The 22,994-nt window shown below is 36.8% G+C and overlaps 2 protein-coding genes across 2 annotated transcripts in view; one reads left to right on the plus strand and one right to left on the minus strand.

The window, feature by feature from the left end:
- LOC126457402 (SH2 domain-containing protein 4B-like) overlaps nt 1-12,634 on the plus strand; it is a 606,090-nt gene extending 593,456 nt beyond the window's left edge. Inside the window, exons 4-9 of the mRNA XM_050093662.1 lie at nt 678-918; nt 1,228-1,384; nt 2,222-2,369; nt 2,584-2,738; nt 6,427-6,624; nt 11,831-12,634. Of these exons, the coding sequence (XP_049949619.1) occupies nt 678-918; nt 1,228-1,384; nt 2,222-2,369; nt 2,584-2,738; nt 6,427-6,624; nt 11,831-11,955 (1,024 nt within the window). The 3' untranslated portion in view covers nt 11,956-12,634. The remainder of the gene's footprint in view (nt 1-677; nt 919-1,227; nt 1,385-2,221; nt 2,370-2,583; nt 2,739-6,426; nt 6,625-11,830) is intronic.
- Nucleotides 12,635-13,971: 1,337 nt separating this feature from the next.
- The window catches only part of LOC126457401 (uncharacterized), a 357,727-nt gene continuing 348,704 nt past the window's right edge, over nt 13,972-22,994 (minus strand). Inside the window, exon 10 of the mRNA XM_050093661.1 lies at nt 13,972-14,124. Within this exon, the coding sequence (XP_049949618.1) occupies nt 14,053-14,124 (72 nt within the window). The 3' untranslated portion in view covers nt 13,972-14,052. The remainder of the gene's footprint in view (nt 14,125-22,994) is intronic.

Consider the following 22,994-nt stretch of genomic DNA (forward strand, 5'->3'; position numbering starts at 1 on the left):
TGGAAGTTGATTAAGTTGTATGAAGTAGTTTAATGTTTTATTTAGGTTACATCATAAGAACAGAAAACATATCACATTTCTTAGATGATCTATTTCTTATTTCTGGTTGCAGTTGTTTGATACAATAAGGGAAAAAAAGTCACCTTATACAGCTCTTCTTCTTCATTCCAATTTCTCATGAGAATTCAGTTGCAGTCTGTATAGAGTATATCCAGTTATCACCACCAGCAATGCAGTTTTTTGTTGGAGCAGCACACAGGCACAATTTACAACAAACATTCCACACTGTTATTGTGTCATTCATTATCCCTATAGCGTTTCTGCTTTATGATGAAATCTGTGGAACAAGACATGTGAGGTAATTTATATTACATTAGTCATATGTCACAGATCTTGCTGAGAGGAATTCCTGGGATGTGGAAAGTAATCAGAGATGTACATTTATTTAATTTTTTTAAGTGAAATACTATGAAATGATGCTAGATGAAAGATAAATGGCATGAATCACACAATTAATATGTATATTCAGTTATTTAATTAATTCACAAAGTGATCACAGATGTAATACATCAACTACATACATGACCACTATAACTGTAAATAAAAACTGTAATCATCCACAATGTGTCAATGAACCTAAGATAAATGTAGTGACAGTTTGTGTATTTTGATTGCAGAAAGTCAATGGAAGCAGAATTGACTGAGCTACTGGACTTAAACCAGAAACAGATACAGGCTATGGAGGCCCTTCAGCGCAAAGAGGCAGATCCAATGGATATATACTGCTCAGTAGATGAAATCAGAGACAGAATAAAACAGCAGTTTCCTAATAATAACACGAAGAATAATATTAACAGCACTATAGAGATCAGCTTTGCTGATAAACGTGATGCTTTGCAAGAAATATCTCTCAATACTGTAAGTTTTTGCACAATTCAATAATAAAATAAGTTATTTATTGCACACAAAGCAAGTGGGGACTAAATGTAATTATTTTCACTATTAAAGAAGTTCCTCTGATAACCTACTAAATGAAAGGAAAGTCAACAGAAAGAAGAAATTATGTTATGTGCATCAAATCTTTCCTTAATTTTGTTGAATGAATCTGTCACTCCTTGATTTTCTCAGTGAAAATAACCATTTGATAATCATGTTGTTACTATAAACAACAATTTTATTTATTCAGTTAGATTTATCCAAAGTAAGAGATTTCTTGTCTTTTTTCAGCCAAAGAAGGTATCTCAACGTGTTGCACTCTGGGAGAAACGTGTGATGGAAGAAAGGACATCTGAAATATTCAGACGGATTCAACGTAAACAAAAAGAAGTTGCTAAAGAAGCTGAGGAGGAAGAGCATAAGAAAGAACAGCTATGGAGGGAGCAAGGTACTACCACTTATCAAAATAAGTTAACTTTAGTAAGTTCTTTAAATAGAAGTAAGCAGTCAAGATGTATTATTTTTTTAAACTATGACTGCAACAATTCATATAAAAGGAAGAAGGTTACCTTGATTTGATGGACTAATGAAATTGCAGTGCAAAATTGTGCTTGCTTCTAACTTTAAGGCTGGTGAAATACAATTGTCTTTTGATACACAGTTGATGATGCTGGTCATTTAATCAGCAGTGTCTGCTATGAGGCTCAAGAAAGCACAAGTTGGAGAGAAGAAAGATAGGAACTCATGGCATCACAAACAACAACAATAACATTCACTTCCTTTGATTTGGTTGATTGTAGTAGAAAAGTCTCTTGGCTTACTGATCCAAATATTGTTTGGCTGGTTGGCTGATTTGGGGGAGAGACCAAACAGCAAGGTCATTGGTCCATCAGATTAGGGAAGGATGAAGAAGGAAATCAGCTGTGCACTTGCAAAGGAACCATCCCAGCATTTGCCTGAAATGATTTAGGGAAATCATGGAAAATCTAAATCAGGATGGCTGGACGAGGGTTATGAACTGTCATTCACATGAATGCGAGTCTAGTGTGCTAACCACTGCACCACCTTGCTTGATTCAAATATTATACATCAAGTTTGGTCAAAGTGAAAATAAAGAATGGTTACTGCAACTAGCATTCATTGCAACCTTCAGCATTTTTAATTTTGCTATCCTACCACTAATACATACGCCGTTTCCAATAACTTTGACAAAAATTAAAATGTACATTTTCTAAAAACAAAATTGTTGATTAACTAAGTAACAGATTTGACTTTTTTTTTTCAGAACGTAAAGCAAAAGAAGCTGAAATGCAGATACGTGAAATAGCACGGCGTGCTCGAGAAGAACATCGCAGAACTTCAGTACTGGATATGGATGTTGATATTCAGGCCAATTCAACCAAAAATACACTCTCTGTGGAAACTAGCAGCAGGTGGATTTTCTTTCTTAGATAATCTTTAGATCTTGCCTAGTTATCAACAACAAAATAAATTCATAAGTCCTTAGGCTATGATGATTTGATTTGTTTTAGTTGTAAATCTTCACAAATTATGTCATTAGTGTCTGGAGTCAGCTTGGAACATTAAGAATAAGATGAATCACAAAACTTTTCTCTCAAATGATGAATCAAATCTTTATCATTTCAGTCAAAATAGCCAGTCAGCTGTCAACACAACTAATAGCACAACAACTGCAAAGCCAGAAAGTAAAGAAGCTGTGGTGGAATGGTTCCGCTCTAGTGAAATAGCACGAAGAGCAGGCTTAGAGCCTACATCTAATCAAATATCTCCTTGGTTCCATGGTAAGTACAATTAAACAACCTCCTTAATCTTCTGATTGTTATTCTGCTTTATCTTCTTGTATCCTCTGAATGCACCTGCATATAGTTAACAATTATATTATTCTGCACAAGAGTTTCTCACATTAGTTCACAGTTTAGTATTGTAACATTATTTATTGCATATACTACAGTAATTTTTTGTGTGTTTGTTCGGTTTTTACAGTCTCCATTTTTGGGTTTTAAATTTTCCTATCAACTTTCTGTGGTTTCATGACTTTAACGTATGTGATCACACAGGACATGCTGCATTAAATTAAATTAATGATTGTGCATTGCCTTATTCATGCATATTAGTTACTCTTGCTCCAAGCTATGTGCATAGTAATGTAAGACTCAAACAACAGCAAGGCTACAACGAACCAAAGTTTATTCCTCTTCCACACACAACAGCTGAGAACATAGACACAAACATAGCAACAATCCAGGTACTGATAAAAGCAGTTGCTGACAATAAGTATGAACACAATATGAGGACAAGTTCCCCCTGCACTGTGCTTTTAAAGAGGAGGGCTCCAGTAGACAGTGCGGTAAATGCTATGCTATTTGTGCAAGTGCTGTGGCCACTCGTGGCCTGGTACCACAGTGCATATCATAGTATTATGTGCAGAGTTATAGCACCCCTTCCCCATTGTGGGTGTTGGGGCATCAGTTGTTCATGGCCTCTGCAGTGGATGCTGAAAGAGATGGTGGCAGTGGAAGGAAATTTTGGAGCAGAACCAGCGAGTAGAGGCAGAAGTGGCATGGCCATGGGCACACACGATGGTCTCTCCCCTGTGAAGTACCATAAAGAGGACCAGTGACAAGAGAGCTGGTAGCATCTTGACATCCGGTCCCCTGACATGGCAGGACTGTGCAGATGCTTGGTCAGAGAAGCTGGTATTGATGGCCCCAAAGGCGTCAGCAACTGCAGGATCACTGATGCCAGCAAAGTAACACAGGAATGCCCAACAACAGGTGCCAGGGGGCTGGGCCCCGGAGGAGAGGGAGGAGGTGGCAACATCCATAAGGAGGGCAGGTCTGCTCCCACAGAAGGGACACCCTGGGAGGCTGCAACAGACATTGCGGGAGGAGGTGGAGGACCCATGGCCCTTGCCATTAAGTGAGGATTTAGCTGGTTGTGATGGTGCCACCATCCCATCACTGGTGTATGCTATACAGAGACGACAGCCTTGGAAGCTATGGACTGTGGCGAGTATTCACTTTAGTTGAAGACAGAACCCCTGATCCCAGACTGCAGGGACAGGGGCAAATAAAGATGAAGGCCACACTGATGGGCATTGATGGGGTGGCATGTGCAGATGGAGGAGGGTGTGTGGCTGGTGACATTGGAGCATCGCGGCTGGACTCTGATTCCCCATTAGTGTAAACCTTTGTTAACCCAAGAAGTATGTCGAGATATCATCTCTACAGGAGTCTGTGATGGGCACAGAAATTGTAAAGGCCTGAGACACAAACTGTAGACCATTATCCATCATAGGTCAATACTTGGTATGCAAGACCCCCAAACATCCCTGACATAGGAGCTGAAGCACATCCTGTCATAGGGTGTTCGGGATCACAGTCCCAGTCAACAGCCCATCCCTACCTAAGAGAACAACACCATCAAATACCAAATGGTGGTGGCAGAGGATGTAGTTACACAAAGGATCAGAAGCCCTACCTGGAGACCTGTCTGGCTAACGAAGCTGAAAGAGGTGAACAATTTGATGCAAAACAAGATTAGCAGTGACAGTAGGTGTGATCCAGGAGCCTGTAACCCTTCCACTGTGCAGTGTGCCTCAACATCTAAGTGAAGCAAAGGAGTTCATCCTCATCAAAAATATGATCCATCCCCATTGAAAGCTGGGACAGTGCATCATCACTGGCATACTGTGCAGTAAGCCAAAAATTTATTTCATAGCTGTAGCAACATGCTGCTTTGTTGGTCAATGAAGTAGAAGGATTAAACGATGAAACTAAGGGCTTGTGGTCAGTAACAAGGCATAACTTAGTCCCATACAAGAACATACGAAAATGTTTGAGGGCCTAGACAATAGCAAGCATTTCCTTTTCAACTTGAGAATTGAGCTGCTGAGTGGAATCGAGAGTTTTTGATGCATAAGCTATTGGATGTTTGGAACCATCCTCGTACTGCTGTGCAAGAAGGGACGCCAAGTCCATAATGAGAGGCATGAATAGTCAAAGCCAAGTGATGGCCAGGATGGAAAGTTGCCAAACAAGGAGCAGAATGTAATTTGATTCCAAAAACATGAATGCATGCTCGCAGGCTGGTGTCCATTGAAAAGGAACATTCTTGTGGATCAAATTATGGAGGGAATGGGTCAGTGTGACTGCACTCAGAATGAATTTGTAATCATAACCAATATTACCTAAAAATGCTTGGGGTACTTTGAAATTTGTAGACTTAGCACAACCCCAAGTAATCTCAAACCCTGAGTATGAAATGGATGGCTAAAAAACTTTTAAGTCGGGCAAGCTGCATTTCAACCCCACAGTATATAAGACTGCGAACAAGGTACATAAGTCACCTAAATGTTCTTCCATTGATGCGCCCATGATGACAAGCAAAACACATTATGACAAGAGATGCAGAGTCAGATGTTTAGTAAATGCTTCAAACATCATTTGTCTTCTACTCATTGAGTTATATTACAACTGGATTTATTTAAGTTCTTATTCATTACTACAAGTAAGCAACACATTTAAACATGAACAAACCAATAATACATCTTCCATGTGTGCAGAACCTGTTTTAAATTTTCTGTGCCAAACTGTTCAAAAAAATTTCCCTGGGATGTGCTGGAATGCCATTCCAGTGTGTTCCAGCCAAAATTAAGTTCTGGCTTCAGTGACAGTATTTTTCATAGTTCTATTCTGTGATTAGGTAGGATTACAAATTTTTGGATGGTTGAGATTGCATAATGGTATTCCAATCATAATCCGATAACCCACAAATAGAAGTTTCCTGTTTTCTGTTAAAACGGACTAGGAGGAAGAAAACAAAATGGCACAATCTGTCTAATAGCTTAAATGCCCTGCTATTGTAGTTAAAACTGACTGAGTGTAAGAAAACTGAACTGCACATTTTCACAGCACAGCCTGTTCTCTCTCACAGTCAGTTTTAACAGAAAACTTGTACATTATTGTTTAAAGATATATATAGCTTATGCACACTTGAATTTTTATTAGATTATTGTGTAAAAATCTGAAATAAATCAGTCAAGAACTTTTTGAGATTGTTGGTAACATTATCTTGTCTTTATATAGCATCTTTATATAGCAGTATAGGGTAACATGTGCTGCAAAAGTTGTGACTAAATTATATATAGCCTGCTTTACCCTTTCTCTATTTGGTAAGTGATTTTGGAGACAGATGTTGTATAATTTACTATCCTTTTGTAGTTAATTGGTTGTATATGTAACAACTTCATTTGAAATTTATTTCTACTGAAACTTAAAGAAACATCATTGTCTGCTGGTGCTGAAACAGCTCTCAAATAGCAATGTAGAATGAACAGAATTTAAAATTACTACATTCTGGAAAAGCATTGTAGCTTTTGTACAGTAATGGATTTACTTAACAAATAATTCATCAATACACAGATGCATAAATGTCATAAGCATGTAATTTTTATAATTATTTCTATAGGACTCATAACACGCCAAGAAGCTGAGGCACTTTTGCAGGACCAGTCAGTGGGGACATTCTTAGTAAGAGTGTCTGAACGTATATGGGGCTATGCTATCAGTTATAAGGATACAGATCGATGTAAGCATTATCTGGTTGATGCTTCCAACGGACATTATCAGTTTTTAGGAGCTAATCAGCTCAGTCACAACACACTGCGTAAGTATATAAATAATTATCACACTTTTAGTTATACAATTCTCCAAATAGGTCATATCTGTCTACACATTTTCATTAAGAAGTACTTCAATGCTGATAATTGCTTTAACTGTAAGGTACTTACATGTAAAAAAATCTAATATTGATGAATTGCAGAGGCAGTACAGGGGGTCCTTGAATGACAGTCTGTTAGTAACAGTAGTAACCAGTACACAATACTTGCAACAAAAAATTGGATTAACTTCTGAATGGAGTACATACTGAAAATGTATTTTTGATACCAATAATTGCACACATCAAGTATGAAAGTCATGGAATGTTTCAGAGAAAGCATACAAATATTGCACATGAATTTCCTAATTATGATGTATTGATGGGGAAATTTCAGTTGATTTTGGTGCAGGAACGAAAATTGTTTTGTCGTTGTTGCAAATGTCCTATCATAAAAATTGTTTTGAGCAGTCATTGGGACAAACCACTCATAAGTAATCACACTTGTAACAAATATCCCTGAACTGTTTGGAATCACTGAATTTAATGATAGAGATCAACAATCACAAGATTTTTTATCCATCCACTTACATTGATACATGTAGATTCATTGGCCACTGCTGTTGAATGAAATGTTAAGAAAGGTAGGGAGATATTTCTATCATCTAACTGCAACAAGAAAGTTATTCAAATGCAAATGAAGCTGAATCGTCATAGACAAATAAGAGCTGAAAAAAGTCAGAATAAGCATGCAGATAGCAACAAAGCATGTATTCTATGAATTAATAGAAAGCATCACCTTCCCATTGAGTGCAACAAATTGGGACGCGGAGCTCAAATACATGTGTTAAGAAGAGATAATGATGGAAGATTACAAAATTAACACTGAAATACAAATTCTATCATCATAAATTGTTTCTTCAAAGAATGTAATATATAGCCATAAATGGGAATGGAGTTGAACCAATGAAGAAGAAGAACAAGAAGGGGAAGAAGAAGAATAAGAAGATACTTGATAGAGAAACATCACTAGTTCTGATGGGGGTTCATATTAGATTCTATACCAACTGAGGTGAAGAACAGGTGACTCATCTAGCTGGAATAACAGTGTGCCAAATATGATTAACAAAGGCGCTGGTCTTCTTAGTATTTAAAATGGTTCACATAACAAATGCTCCAATTAAAGACTTAAACTACTGACACAAATTCCCTTTGTAAATGTATTTTATCTTATGTTGGATGACTTTCTTGACACCACAATGGACATCACGTGAAACTTGCCTCATTTTATTTATACATGACGTGCATAATGTTGTAAATATCAGAACCAAGACAGAAACAAGTTTTTCTTGGCTTCCAGAAAGGCTATGATACAGTTTCTCTGAGTAACCCAGTAAATTAAATGAGTGCTTACAGAATACAGAAAAATGTGTGGAATTTGATTAAGACTTACCAGCAAATAGAGCTCAGCATGGTTGCTTATGTGGCGGCATAATCAGAAGCAGAGGTAGTGTTTGGTTTACATGCAAGTGACCTGGCAGACAATGTTTCTACCTCTGTATGGATGTTCACTAATGTAAGTGGATGGATAAAAAATCTGCTCACCAAGTGGTGGTAGAAGAACGCACATATAAAGGTATAGAAATTTGCAAACTTTCAGAGCCAGTGACTCCTTCTGGTAGCAGAAGGGTTGAGTAGGAAGAAAGAGGGGATAAGAAAAAGAGCTGATGAAGTTTTTCAACCCTTCTGCCAGGAGGAGGAGCTACTGGCTGCAAAAGCTTAAAAATGTCTATACCTTTATATATGTGTTCTCCTGCTGCTGGTTGGTGAGTATATTTTTATCTATCCAATTACATTATCTTTTTGCTACAAAATGCAGGAAGGTCTGCAAATGATCAGTACTGATGTAAATGCTGACACTCTCGGTGTAAATAACTATAGTGTCACATAAATAAATGGGTTAAAAGATTTAATATCAGTTGATTATGCACACAATTATCACCAGTCTTGGAAGTCTCATGAATCTCAAACATATAGGAGTATCTGTCCAGAAGGCTGTTTGATAGTTACCACATAGCTGTAACTATTGAGAAGGCAGATGACTGACTAATATTTATTGCAAAATACTAAGGAAGACTAATCCTGTCATGAAGCCACTGACAAAACCATAACTCAGAACCTTTGTTTGTTGGTGTAGGAGACTTACAAAGTTGCCTTAATGAAAACAATATAAAGTAGTCATCATGGGTTTATTTACTCAGTGCAAGATCACAGTAAAAATCTTGAGAAATTCCAATGGGATACCCTGTAAATGCTTTATATACCGCAGAAAGCCGTACTCTCAAAATCCTGAGATCCCACATTCCTATACATATGAAGAAATACATTACTTCCTAAAAACTGCAAAAAAACTCAACCCCAACAAGCCATGAAGGCCCAAAGGTACTGACTGGTCATTGTGTCCACTCCACACATATTTTGTGTAATTACCATGTGGATCAAATTAGAGAAAATCAACTTTTAATGAAGAAGTTCTTATTAGCTTTATTCCTCTACATATAAATGGGAAGAGAGGACAATGGTTTTAGCACACTGAGTAACCTTTACTGTATGCCATACATTGGAGTGTATGATACAATGTAGATGCAATTGACACATTGCACACTCAGTATCAATCAGTAATAGTTTTAGCCTGGTGGATGTAATAATTAGCATGAACAGCATAGATGGTAATAGAATAGTCTTTCTCATAGCACTGGGTAAATAGCAAAACTGAGTTCTCCATAGCTAAGTACCTCTTTTATCATTCAGGGGATCTGTCAAATTATCAAAGCACTCATTCCTACATGGCTGAAAAATCTTCAGAATATACCAGAACCTCCTCTATCAAGCAATACACCTTCCATGAAGTCCTTCAACCAGTCTTCTTGTGGTTTATACTGAGCAATGCACAATCATTTACGTGCAGGCCAAAATGTGTTTTTTTTACATTTTTAGATAGTGTTTTCTCACATTTTAGCTGTTGGTATTTGTTTGCCCATTACAGCAGGCTAAATGATTTCAGTTTTCTTTGTGTACCCATTGACTGCGCGATACTCCAACTATATGGTGAGTGGTTCCCTTTACTTCTTTCATTATTTGTGAAACACACAAAAAGGTATAGAAGGACATATTGAATAGAACTGGGGAGGAGAGAAATTTGTGACACAATCTGACAAGAAGAAGGGATCAGTAGGACATGTTCTGAGGCATCAAGAGATCATCAATTCAGTATTGGAGGGAAGTGTGGAGGGTAGAAATTGTAGAGGTAGACTAAGGCATGAATACACTAAACAGATTCAGAAGGATGTAGGTTGCAGTAGTTACTCAGATGAAGAAGCTTGCACAGGATAGAGTAGCATGGAGAGCTGCATCAAACCAATCCCTGGACTGAAGACCACAACAACAACTAGGATCAGCTGTATTTAATACTGTTAATTTCTGCAGATACTGAATAATTATGAAAAAAACTTACACTTTATTGATTATTATTATTATTATTATTATGAAAATTTTCTGGTGCAATTTGCTTGCAATTCTTTGTCAATGGGAACTGGCGAATTCATAATAATGAAAGGACCACCATTGTAGTGGAAGTGTTATATACATCTGTGTGTATGAGACTTATCTCTCTGAACACTTTGTAAATGAAGTGCTACACATTGTTCACTTTGAAACTTCCTGGCAGATTAAAACTGTGTGCCGGAACGAGACTCGAACTCAGGACCTTTGCCTTTCGCGGGCAAGTGCTCTACCAACTGAGCTACCCAAGCACGACTCATGCCCCGTCCTCACAGCTTTACTTCTGCCAGTACCTCGTCTCCTACCTTCCAAACTTTACAGAGCACTTGCCCGCGAAAGGCAAGGTCCTGAGTTCGAGTCTCGGTCCGGCACACAGTTTTAATCTGCCAGGAAGTTTCATATCAGCGCACACTCCGCTGTAGAGTGAAGATTTCATTCAATTGTTCACTTTGATTTTTTCAGAGATGATCCATCTTGAAATAAAGTATCTCAGTATTGCAAAGTATGTCAGTATGACTGGTAATGACAAATTTACTGCTTGTTTAGCAAACCTATTCATGTTCAAATAACTTATGAGACTGCAGCTGGGTGACTTTTTGAGAGTTGCCAATATTTCAACAGGTTTACACCCTATCAGTTACAAGAGACAAAGACAAATGCAGCTCAACCATTGGACTGTTAATGTTCACTCTCGATAACTTCTGATGCAGTTGTGTGATGGCGCTAGTGTGTACAGAAAGAAAGAGAGAGAGAGAGAGAGAGAGAGAGAAAGAGAGAGAGTAATTCACCTTTATGGTATGCTTTAAAAATCAAAGTTTTAAGTTCCCTTGCACAGCATTCCCTTGCGGCATTTGTGCCTTGAAAATGACAGTGTACACCTGTGTAAATAGCAGTGGCTGTTGTCCTCCAGCTTCATTCCCATAAGTATTTGAATATTTTATACACAGTGACAAATTCAGATTTCAAACCCATTCATATTCTTCACTCATTTCAGAGCTTTTGTTATGCAACAAAATAGATTCTAAGATGTTCTGCTCCCGATTGGATTCTTTTCATTTGTCATTCTTTTTTAGTTCAAACAACACATATTCCTGTGAAAATGAAGAGTCAGAGATAGGAAGTGCATCACTGAGAGGGCAAATTATCACTCACCTTAGTTCAGTGTTGTGCATCCATTACTTGGTCTGAGTTTAGCTCTCCCCATTGACCTTCTCATTGCCATAGCTTATTAAGAGTAGATCACAAATTTGGTTGCTGATCCAATGTTAACTCCATATTTTTTCCTGCACCTAATGTGTACTATGAGTCATGATGTGGAGTGACTTTTCCTTTCTTTCAGCAACTGTGTAACTTCCTTTTTTCTCTTTTCTTCTGTTTTTTGTGCTTCCTAAATTTCCCATTCTAAATTGTGCTTTATACTGTAGGACTAAGACCCAGCTGTGTTAGGAATGGATATTATTGCTACCAAAAGACTGTAATCTATGTTTTGCTTTCCGTTTAAACACATAGTGTGTTACACTATCTGAGCTCGTTATACTGACTTTGGATTTTGTGCCTAGATTAATTTGTGTTTATTTTTCTTTATTATAAGACATGTGTAACTTAATTCCAAAATGGAAAACATGATTTGTCAAGGTAAATTTATATGTTCCAGGTGATATGATACAGTACCATGCAGAAAATCCTATCACTATGATGGGAGGTGAGAGATTACTATCTCCATGCCCACGAAATGAGGTACCTAGTATTTTCAAAGGACTGCTTCAAAACAGCTGGTGATTTTCCTCAGAAACATAAGTGGAAATGCCTAAGCCAGAAGTAATTGCTTATCATTAGCAATAGCTAAGACTGAACATTTACCCACAGTTAACTCATTTCTAGTTCTGAACTAGAAAAAATAGAGGTAGTGAAGCAGTGATGTGTTTTTTCAGTGTAAGCACAGGAAAAAGTTTGGCTAATATTCAAAACAAACTTCCTTGTGTAGTACCAGTGAATGTAATCTGTTAATATAAGACCTGTACAGTGGATAGTGATTGACTCTTGGTATTTATAAACAAAGAGATTGTGTGTGTTAAATGTTTGTGTTGTAATGTGCTGTCATTCTGTAGTATGAAATATTTCAACATCCACCCTCACTTTTTATCCATTAACACTGTTGTATTCCTGTGTGGTTGACACAGAGGAAGGTGACAGTATCACAGTGCCATGACTCATTTACTTGCTATTAATGTAAATGGAGGTAGTCCAGGTTATGCAGAGGGCACTGTCTTGTGCTGTAAGGTTGTACAGTTTGTAATGTACATTTATCAGAAGGAACATAATTATGTTTCCTCATAGAACTATCAGATGTATTAAGCAGTGAGATAGCAGTGTATTATGTCAGTTTTTCAATAATATAATTAGTCTGGTTGCTTTCAGCCCTACATTAAAAAAGAAGAAAATAAATTTTATATTGGTGCTCATTGCTGCTATAAACTTACTCTTCATTGTTACTAATACAAGATTTTAGTGCTTTACTCTATAAAAATTAGTTTTATAATTCCAATTCCTTCTAAGTAAAATAATAGCCAGAACTATGACTGATGTACACTGATTTATGTGTATTCATTTTCTGATTATGATATTGTGTCAGTTTTGCAAAGGGGTTTGAGACTATCCCTAGAATAACTGCAGTGATTTCTATTCATATCATAATCTGAACAGCTGTTTTTGAGAGCTCATAGTATATGTCACCTGTCTGTCATGAATCAAAACAGCAGTTCCTTATACTAAGGACAGCAGGCACTATTTGGCTAATTTTGTATGTGGGACTCATACAACAGAGGAAAACAAAATTATATGATTTACAATTTATTGGAAAACACACATCAAAACAGCAAACAGTAACTATGTACACAGTTTTAAAAAATATTTTATACAAATATAAGGTGACTATCTGTTGTAAAAAATATAATTTTCCCAACTTGGGTTCCATATGTATCAAGAACAAATTTCTTATGATTGCACTCCATCACTCATCACAAAAGAGATCAACGAAATTTCATCTTTTTCATACATGATCACTCTATGTTTTTTAAAATTTGGTGCTTCTCCTTGAAAGTATTATAAAAAACATCTGTCTCAAAAACAGATGCAAATGAAGAATAATAAAACAAAAAGTATTTGGAGAACAAGATTTACACTGGATGACAATGTAATTCCAGAGAGAAATTGTAAACATAATAAATTTAGACATCAAAATAAACTTTTTTTAATTTTTAATAAATGTTCATTATTCTGATTTACACTTTCTGCATCATTATGCAAACAATCACTGCAATTTAAGCAGTAGCTTAAGTAAAGATAGGTACCACACACAAACAAAATTAACACATAAATGATTTTTCAATCAGAACATTAATTCATCAAATTAGTGATCATGTATCTGGCAAGAAGATACTGAAAGGAGGTCTGTGAAAGCAGAATATTGACATTCTATGATGTTCATGGATATGTAATTGTGAACTGAAATTTGTTAAGACTTCGTTGTGATGTTTCAATAACAGATCTGTACTTGGAAATGTTTAGTTCACAAGGCATAGACTGCCCTCTTGCTTCTGATTATTTCCACAATTAGTTTCATGTGATATGGAAATATAATGATGATTGTCTAGTACAAATATACTGTGTATGTCGATCTTGCTTTTTCCCTTATTGTTCATATTTTATAATATACTGAATACTTTGAATATACTGTAAACTCTCCAGTTTAAAATTACTCATCCAGTACATTACAGTTAACCATCCTTTTCCTAAATGTTCCACGGCTTTCGTGATCAGTGTGTACTGAAACTTAAAGATTTTGAGAAATTTCTTGTACGTCTATTTCTGAGTGTCTCATACAAATGGTAAGTTAGAACCAAATCTTGTTTTGGGGCTCTGTGATGGTGAACGAGAAGAACTGCCTCTCTGCAAAAAAGGAAAACAACCACTTCAGTATACAAAACATTAATGTAATAAAGTGTCAGTTCTTGCATAGGATTTGTATTCAATGTTATGCTTCATAAGGAGATTATACACATTTTTTTCCATCCTGATCTTCCCATTAATTCCTTATGAAGAATTATATTTAAGTAGGAAGAAATGAAGAAATGACATATTCATTAAACTGATAAGCTGCATTTACATTTAGAAAATGAAGTTGTTCAACATTGTTAGTCTTCACTATAACTGAACATTCAATTAGTATATAGTTTTATCAGACCTGAGTCTAATCACAACAGAACAATTTCAATGGTAAACATATTTTTTTACCTGTTATTTCAATCTAAAAGTGTTAAACTAAATAAATCCATGCAAAGGAAACATCATTTCACAGTCATGCTTGTCTGGCAGCTCCAGATAAAGTGAGTACAGAAAGTGAGAGTAGTAGTGTATACAAGCTTGAAAACTTTATGAATAAGCTTCCAATAACTTCAGTAACTAACATTTACAAAATCAACTTCTCAGTTCAGGGCGACACTTCTTAGATATAAATAGCATAAAATAACAAGCTGGGCATTCAACAATGCACAAAAATGTTCTTTGATTCTCTATGATATAATGTTAGAAATTAATTGTTTTTGAAAATGTCGACACAAGCTTAAAGAGATGGATGGTAAGAACCAGATAAATTTGAATGAAACTGGATTTTGCTGCATAAAAAGCTGATGATTCATCACTGAGTATCACTTCATGTAGGCCATTGGTGTAATATCTTAATTGAGGAAATACACCTGCATTCTGCCACAACATGCCTCACTGCGACATTGCCTAACTACACTATATTCTGATACAGCACTCACTATGTAAGAAAACTTAACAGGAAACTGAAATTAACCCAACTTCAGCAACCATAAACTGTACAGAGTAACTATCATTCTTCACTATTAATCAATATACTCAAACCTTATAAGTGTATTGTAGTAAATAAATAACAGTTTAAAATTAGAAACTCAACAGTGTTTACTAAGGTAGAGACTTAACTGTTTTTTATGTAAGGTATTAATTTACAGGCTTTTTAAACATGTAGTTAAAAACAAATGTTTCTTGAAAAATGGAGGGTTCATTGCAATGCTGGCATAAGCAAGTCTTTTTTCCAATTTCAGCTTATGTACCTCATAAACTGTAGAATCAACAGTTTTTCCATTTGCAGCAGTGGTTCACATCACATTTTTCATGGTAGTGAGTACATGGTAAACTTAAACGGAGGTATATGTAAGAGTCTCAGTTTATAGACATGCAACGAGGAGGTTACTTGGTGTGGCAAGATATGATGCTGTTCCTGTCCCTGCAGACTGTTGCAACCTTAGTAACATCAAGATAGGAGTTTTGGAACAATCTCTACTGAAAAACATTTCATATGTGTCTCAGATAAAATCAAAATATTTGCAAAAGGTATTGCTAACATTACAAAGCATCTTGAAATTGACATATTTTGGTAGGCTGTGCTGTAAGGGAGGAGGACAAAAGAGAGAAGAGAACTGGGCAAAACCATAATATAAAAGTACATCTCACCTGATGAGGATTATTTGGCATAACAATTTCCAGCTAGATATTATCGATCACAGGTTTCTTATTTCCAGTCATTTCTTTGCTGTATGACTCACATTTTTAAAAATAATGAATCTGTCTCTAAGAATATAGTTCATATGTATAATCTTATTGAGTCAATATTATTATGAATTCCTGAAAGGATAAACTATTTGTTCCCTGAAATGGAGCAGGATTATTTCAGAGTATCACAAACCAAAATGCTATTAACGAGGGAAGAGACATAGAGATAAAAAAAATTGGTTTCCAGTTCTATGCATTCACTATGAGAGTTCAATTGGTACTAACAGTCAAGATTTTAAGTGCAAAAAATTCCCATCATAATCATGAGTATTTCTAAACATACAGAAAATGGTAAACATGAACTTTTAATCAAAGTATGTCATTCAGTCAACTGCATTTGGAAAAAAAAAAAACAGATATTTGCACTTGACTATAGCAGAAATCTGTTTTAAGATAACTGGATGTCAATTTACACCCACCTGAAACATATGTTGGATGTTTTGATATAATGCTATGTACCTACTCTGAAAACTTTAATTACCTACAAAAAAGCAGGAAGGAAAATATGAGTTCAATTAAAACCAAAGATAAAATGATCATGACAATAATGACATGTGATAATGACAACGCAACTGTAGGCTTTTTTTTTTTTTTTTTTCATTTCAGAATGATTATTATTGTAGTGGTAATATGATGATTAATGCTCAGTTTCTGATAATTTATAGTACTTTATTATTCATTTGTAATAATGAAATAGGAATATATAATTTCAAATTTAAAATATATCAGGTTTCCTTTACTTACATGAATGCCCTTCCTTTCTCTATCTTGTAAAATGTATTAATTCTGTTATTATGTAGCTTTATTTTTCTGCTCTACTAAATTCAAAACACTAAATGTCTCAGCTGTTAGTATAAAATGACTTATGCAACTGTTGCTTTGGAACATTGCAATTAGCCTTAATGATGAACAGTTCTAAAGAGTACCAAAGAAGCAGACATTAGCTATACAACTCTGTGGCAGGGCATATTTTGGTTCATTCCACATCTCCATAGTTTTCTCCATTGTGGCATGTCATGTAGAACAAATGTGAATGAACAGACAACTTAATGACCATATGAAAGAACTGAATGGAATAACAACAATACAAAAGTCGTAGATGGCTACTCACCACATAGAGGAGGCATTGAGTGGCAGATTGGCACAATGAAAACAAATGCTAGCTATTATTCAGTTATTGGACTAAGTCCTTTGCCAGATATAGACAACAAAATTCACACAAGCTCGACTAATACAAGCACAGCTCACACACTCATGGTCACTGTTTCCTCCAGGCACTAAGGCCCAGCTGCGACTGCATCTGAAGTGAGCAGTGGCCTTTACTGTGATGGATAGTGGTAGCACAGAGGCAGTGTGGAGTGGGGAGGAGAGGGGAAGCGATAGCAGGCTAGGGGTGTGGGTAGATGTTAGTGCCACCTCTGGGACCATGCAGGGCCACAGTGGGGACATGATAGTGGGCTGATAGGTGCAGTTTTGGTAGGCTGTGCTGTAAGGGAGGAGGACAAAGGAGAGAGAAGTAGAGACAGGGAAAGGACTATGCATGTGCACTAGTGGGATAGAAAGCATGTGTAGGGCTGGAGTGGGAGAAGGGAAAGTGATACTTTGGAAAAGAACAGGGACTAGCAAAGGTTAAGGTCAGGGGGATTATGGGACTGAAGGATATGCAGCTCAGAAAGTTCCCACTGGCACAATTTAAAAAATCTGTTTTTGTGGGGAGAACCAAATGGCACAAGTCATGAAGCTGTCAGTTTAGTCAAGCACATCGTTTTGGGAGCCATGCTCAACAGCTGGTGAAACACAGTAAGCTGGAACTATTCCAGTTGTTATTAATCTACTCCTGTTGAATACCTTTTTTCCTCTCTATATATTTCAACCAACCCCAACTAAATGTGCTATTGCTAAAATGATTTAAATACAATATTTATCATTAATTTATTATTAATAACAAGTAACTGATAACTGAAATTGTTACTACAGAGTATAATGGTGAAAATAGTATGAGCTAATCCATAGATTTGAGAATATTGATACCACTCATTAGAAAGAGAGCATTTCATTCTGTTCAGTAACCTAGCTCAATTTTCTGAATATTAACTTAAAAGCTACCCTCAACTAAAGTTCAAACAGATCTAAAATTACTTTTGCCATTTGAGCTTAGACTTAGACTCCAGGATTTAACTGAACAATTCTGTTACACTAATTTTTCTGAACTATATACCACCCTTCAGTATTGAATTAAGCAATTACATTAACATGATTTCAAATATGACAACTTTATGTGCTGTTTTGAGGCTTTCCTGGTGCTGCATCTGCTTGATAGGTTCCCAGGAATTACGCCGGATAATATTGTAGAAACTGCACAATATTTCAGCAAGACAACTGCCCGCCATCTTCAGGTGCTACTGTCATGCCGCTGAGAGGCTTGCCAATTTATATGTTGACTTTCTAGAACAGCACAGGCACCAGCAGGGGCATAACGTCATCGAAGACCAATCATAGACAGCGTCGAATACCAGAGCCATCTTCTGGCGAAACGGGTCACGGTCTGCGGAAGCACACCGTGGCACGGGAAAATGCAGCCGGGAGCAACGGACCCCATTCGCGCGCCTGAGGTGCTGGCACATGATTTAAGCATCTGCGTTAAGGTTTCCCATCTGCGTTGACTTGGTGCAGCTGCTAATCTGCGGCTGACGATTCCATAGTGCTGCCAGGGCTGGCTCCCAGGCTTTGCTCAGGTGAAACCCCGTGTCTCTAATTATTAGGTCATTGCTTGTAAGTATTTCGATTGCCTCTTTGATGATGGAGTCCCAGTATGTGGAAGCATACAAGAGGATCTTGGTTTCTTCAATGTTCAAGCCGATCCTGTGTCGAGGCAGTGTTCAGCAACTGCAGATTTCTCTGGCTGACCCAACCTCGTGTGATGTTTATGTTCGTCGCATCTGTCTCTAACTGTATGGCACGTCTGGCCAATATAAGACTTCCCACAGTGGCATGGGATTTTATATATTCCTGGTCTCCTCAGGTCGAGGTTGTCTTTAACAGAGCCAAGCATTGATTGCACTCATGCTGGAGGCTGGAAAACACATTTAATCTGGTATTTCTTGAAAATTCTGCCCAACCCCCCCCCCCCCCCCCCCTCTCTCTCTCTCTCTCTCTCTCTCTCTCTCTCTCTGTGTGTGTGTGTGTGTGTGCACGCGCGCACGCGTACTATAGCCCAACAAACATTCTACCAGAACTTCCCAACTATATTTGTAACTTAATGAAATTTGTACATACAGCAATCAATGACAATAGAAACATTGAGCATCTGGAAATACACATTTCCAACTTATAACAAAAAATTACACTTTTATTGGAAAATTACATACTCTTTTACCAGTGGGTACCACACCAAATAATACAAGAACTGCAGTCGACTGAGTGCTACAAAGCACCACAACCCCATGGTGTTCTCTGCTTCTACAAGCTGTTCTTGAGGTTTGGAGTGTGCTGGTCGAAATGCATTCTGGATCTGCTTCTCGGAGTGCCCATTCTGAACAAACACAGAGCAGAGACGGCTAAGCTCTGCCGATAAGCTGTCCTGATCTGAGATGGCTCTAGCCCTATGCACTAGCACCATAATACAGCACTGCGCTGTGAGCGATGATGACAGCTTGTATGTTGTAAATACAAGTCTGTGTACGTAGGCTTCCAGAACACACTGTGACCCAAGGCACCATCTCCTTTACTCATAAACAGATAGTCCACCATGGAGGCATGCCGTGTGCTAATGAAATAGTACTGAGAATTCATACAATTTTCCAAACTTAGATAATTTTCCAGCTAACTACTGTTTCATTAAACTAAATCATTATTGAATCCAATAGATTATCTACATTATTAAATTCTCATCTTACAGTTTCTTCAGATTGTAAAATACCATCCACCATTTTATAAACACCCCTTTCAAATCAAAAATCTTCAGTTCTGGATGCGCTGCAACAGGATTAACAACTTTTTGTAAACATCACATTGCAGCTTTGGTAATCTCTTTGGTATCAGTTCAGTCAGCACCTGATATCTCCCAAGTAAGACCTATGCCTAAAAAGTGTACATTTGGTAAACTCTTGAGTAAGACCTGTTTAAAAAGCCCACTTACTGCTTGCTACTGACATTTCAATGGAAGTGTGCCAACTACCATGACTTCAGTAACAGTTTTGTCTTATTCACATCAATGAAGGTCAGTGACTTACATTGTACCATAATGTTTATTACAGCCTGCAAATGTTTCATATTTTTTAGCTTTTCTGTTGTGAATAACAGGACATGTATGTGCAGAAGATGATGATGATGAGTGGTATTATTTTGATGAATGAAGACTTGAAATACAATTATGCTCACTGTCACTATGTGATGAATTTCTGTTAGTGGGTTATTACTTTCACAGTGTTGAGAGTGAATCCTGTGGACTGTAAAGTACTGTTATATACTGGTGAACAGAGTATAGGCAACTAGACAACAGGAGCAGACTGTGTAGATGAGCTACCACTGAATGCGAAGTCTGGTTCATAACACCAAGAAATAAGGTTGCAATAATTGTTTGTATAATGACATTGTTTAGGATGAAAATTAACATGACACATTTTGTGAAACTTAGCAGTAGAGTAATACATACAGAATTTTCAATTGACAGAGACTGGTTATCATTCCAGTGAAAATGTCTATGTTGAATAAATGTGAATAAATATGAATTTGTGAAAAATTTAACTCAGGCATTTTGTGTTTGTCACTGAACTGTATGACTACCAATAAAAAGTAATTTCAGGTTATGAGACTTCAGTTCTGCACTTGCCAGCTAGGAAATTAAAAACAGGTGGATTCAAAAACTAAGGTCCCCTTCACATTACTCAAACAGCTTTCCTTTACTCCTAATGTGAGCATGATCATGAATTATATGTTAGCTCAGTTTAAAGTATCGTTTAATTACAGTGCCTAGTATCTGTCACACTTTTTTTTTTTACTATTGACATGAGGGTACAGAGTGTGGGAGATGCAAGCATTGCCATGAGAAGAATGGGGGAACAAGCCCTACTTTCCTTATACAATGTTGTCTCTGCACATGTACTTTGCACTCTGTTCTGACAAACTACAAAAGTTGAAGTAACGGTCACACACACTTAGAAATATCATCCACACTAATCTTGGAATTCTTTAGTCACTCATTAAAATGAAGTAAACAATGTGATAGCTTGACAGAGTATACACTTATGTAATGGCTACTACGAAGCTAGACATGGTACTGTTATTGTTGGGTCACTAAGGCTTGCAGTGTCCTGACACAAAACACTGGTGGCCCAAAGTCCTCAACCTCGTATGATGTTGAGATATGGATCCCAGTGGTCAAGAAATGTTTAATAAATAATACCTTATTGTCAAAACTAATGACAATTTCATTATTGTTATTTAGTATAAAACACACAAATACAAGAATGTAACCCACAACTACACATTTTTGGAGTCAAGCTTCCACCACCTGGCTATCTGAGTTCAACCCTCCACACACACACACACACACACACATGCTCAAATGCAGTCACCATGATGGGAGCCTGAAGTCTAGAACACATAGCTATTCCTTACATTTGTGGTTGTATGCTAAACAGTTAAAGTCACTATCTTCACAGCTGCTACCTCTGACCTATAAAATGCCTAATATTACAATTGTGATTTGTCTTTTCAATAGATGTCTATTTGAGGAGACAGAGACAACAGAGAGAGAGAGAGAGAGAGAGAGAGAGAGAGAGCAGCCTTCATATTGTAAGAGTAATATCTAGTTTTTATGAGAAATATTCTGTTGCAAAGTATGGTTATTTACTGTAGTGTCACAAAGTGTAATATCAAATTGTTATTTTCTTTTAGAATTATTCTCATCTTTATTACCAACAGGAACACAGGTGCACATATCCATCCCTCCCCCTCTCCCTCCCTCCCTCCCTCCCTCCCTCCCTCCCTCGCTCTCTCTCTCGCTCCCTCTCTCTCTCTCTCTCTCTCTCTCTCTCTCTCTCTCTCTGTGTGTGTGTGTGTGTGTGTGTGTGTGTGTGTGTGTGTGTGTGTGCACGCACGCGCGCGTACTATAGCCCAACAAACATTCTACCAGAACTTCCCCACTATATTCGTAACTTAATGAAATTTGTACATACAGCAATCAATGACAATAGAAACATTGAGCATCTGGAAATACACATTTCCAACTTATAACAAAAAATTACACTTTTATTGGAAAATTACATACTCTTTTTACCAGTGGGTACCACACCAAATAATACAAGAACTGCAGTCGACTGAGTGCTACAAAGCACCACAAATTAATAAGAATATTCTTAGTTGCAGTGATTCCATGTTGACTTCATTTGCGAGGTCTGATCCAAAATTTCAGTTTTTCTGGATTTAATTTCAAAATCCCCTGAAAGTGTCATAACATAGAAAGAGAATCAACTTTTCTACATGTGAAGAGAAAAGTTTAGTGCAAGAGAGTTTAGAGAGAGGCTAGTTTAGGAAGAAACAAATAATTGTTATAGAATGATGGAAGCATCATCATAAGCACAAATACAATTTTTATATTGCAAATTCTACTATAGACTGTAAAAGACCAATTTTTACAACTAAGAATACATGTTTACAAAGCAATACGAAACTTGTTACTACCGTTTTATTAAAAAAAAAAGATCATTACTGTCCATCTTGATGAGAACACATTTGATTAAACAAGAATGTCAAAAGAAGCAGAAAAAAGAACCCAAACACACTGCATGAAAACATGGGAAAGTACAGAAATATCTCTAAAAATCTAGGGTTCTACAGGGAAAAACCAGAAACAAATGAAATACAATACCGAGGACAAGGAACAGAAGAAACTGAAATATCAAACATTTTCTAATGCATTACAAGATTAAAATAGCTTCATAAGCAAAGATAAAAATTCAAGGACAAAGATAAACTGTGGAAATAGAAATAGAAGGAAGACAGCTGACAAATATATTAATACTGGTCAAACAAAATGTAAAGAAGAGATCAGGAGGAGAAAGAAACGTCATATAACAAGCAAATGTATTGTACTTCAGTTGTATATTTCATTAGTGTAATTTTGTTAGAATCAGATCATGCAACTCTTCATGTTACAATTAGTTATGTCTTCAATGGACCAA

This window comes from Schistocerca serialis, chromosome 2 (assembly GCF_023864345.2).
Source record: "Schistocerca serialis cubense isolate TAMUIC-IGC-003099 chromosome 2, iqSchSeri2.2, whole genome shotgun sequence".
Lineage (NCBI taxonomy): Eukaryota > Metazoa > Arthropoda > Insecta > Orthoptera > Acrididae > Schistocerca > Schistocerca serialis.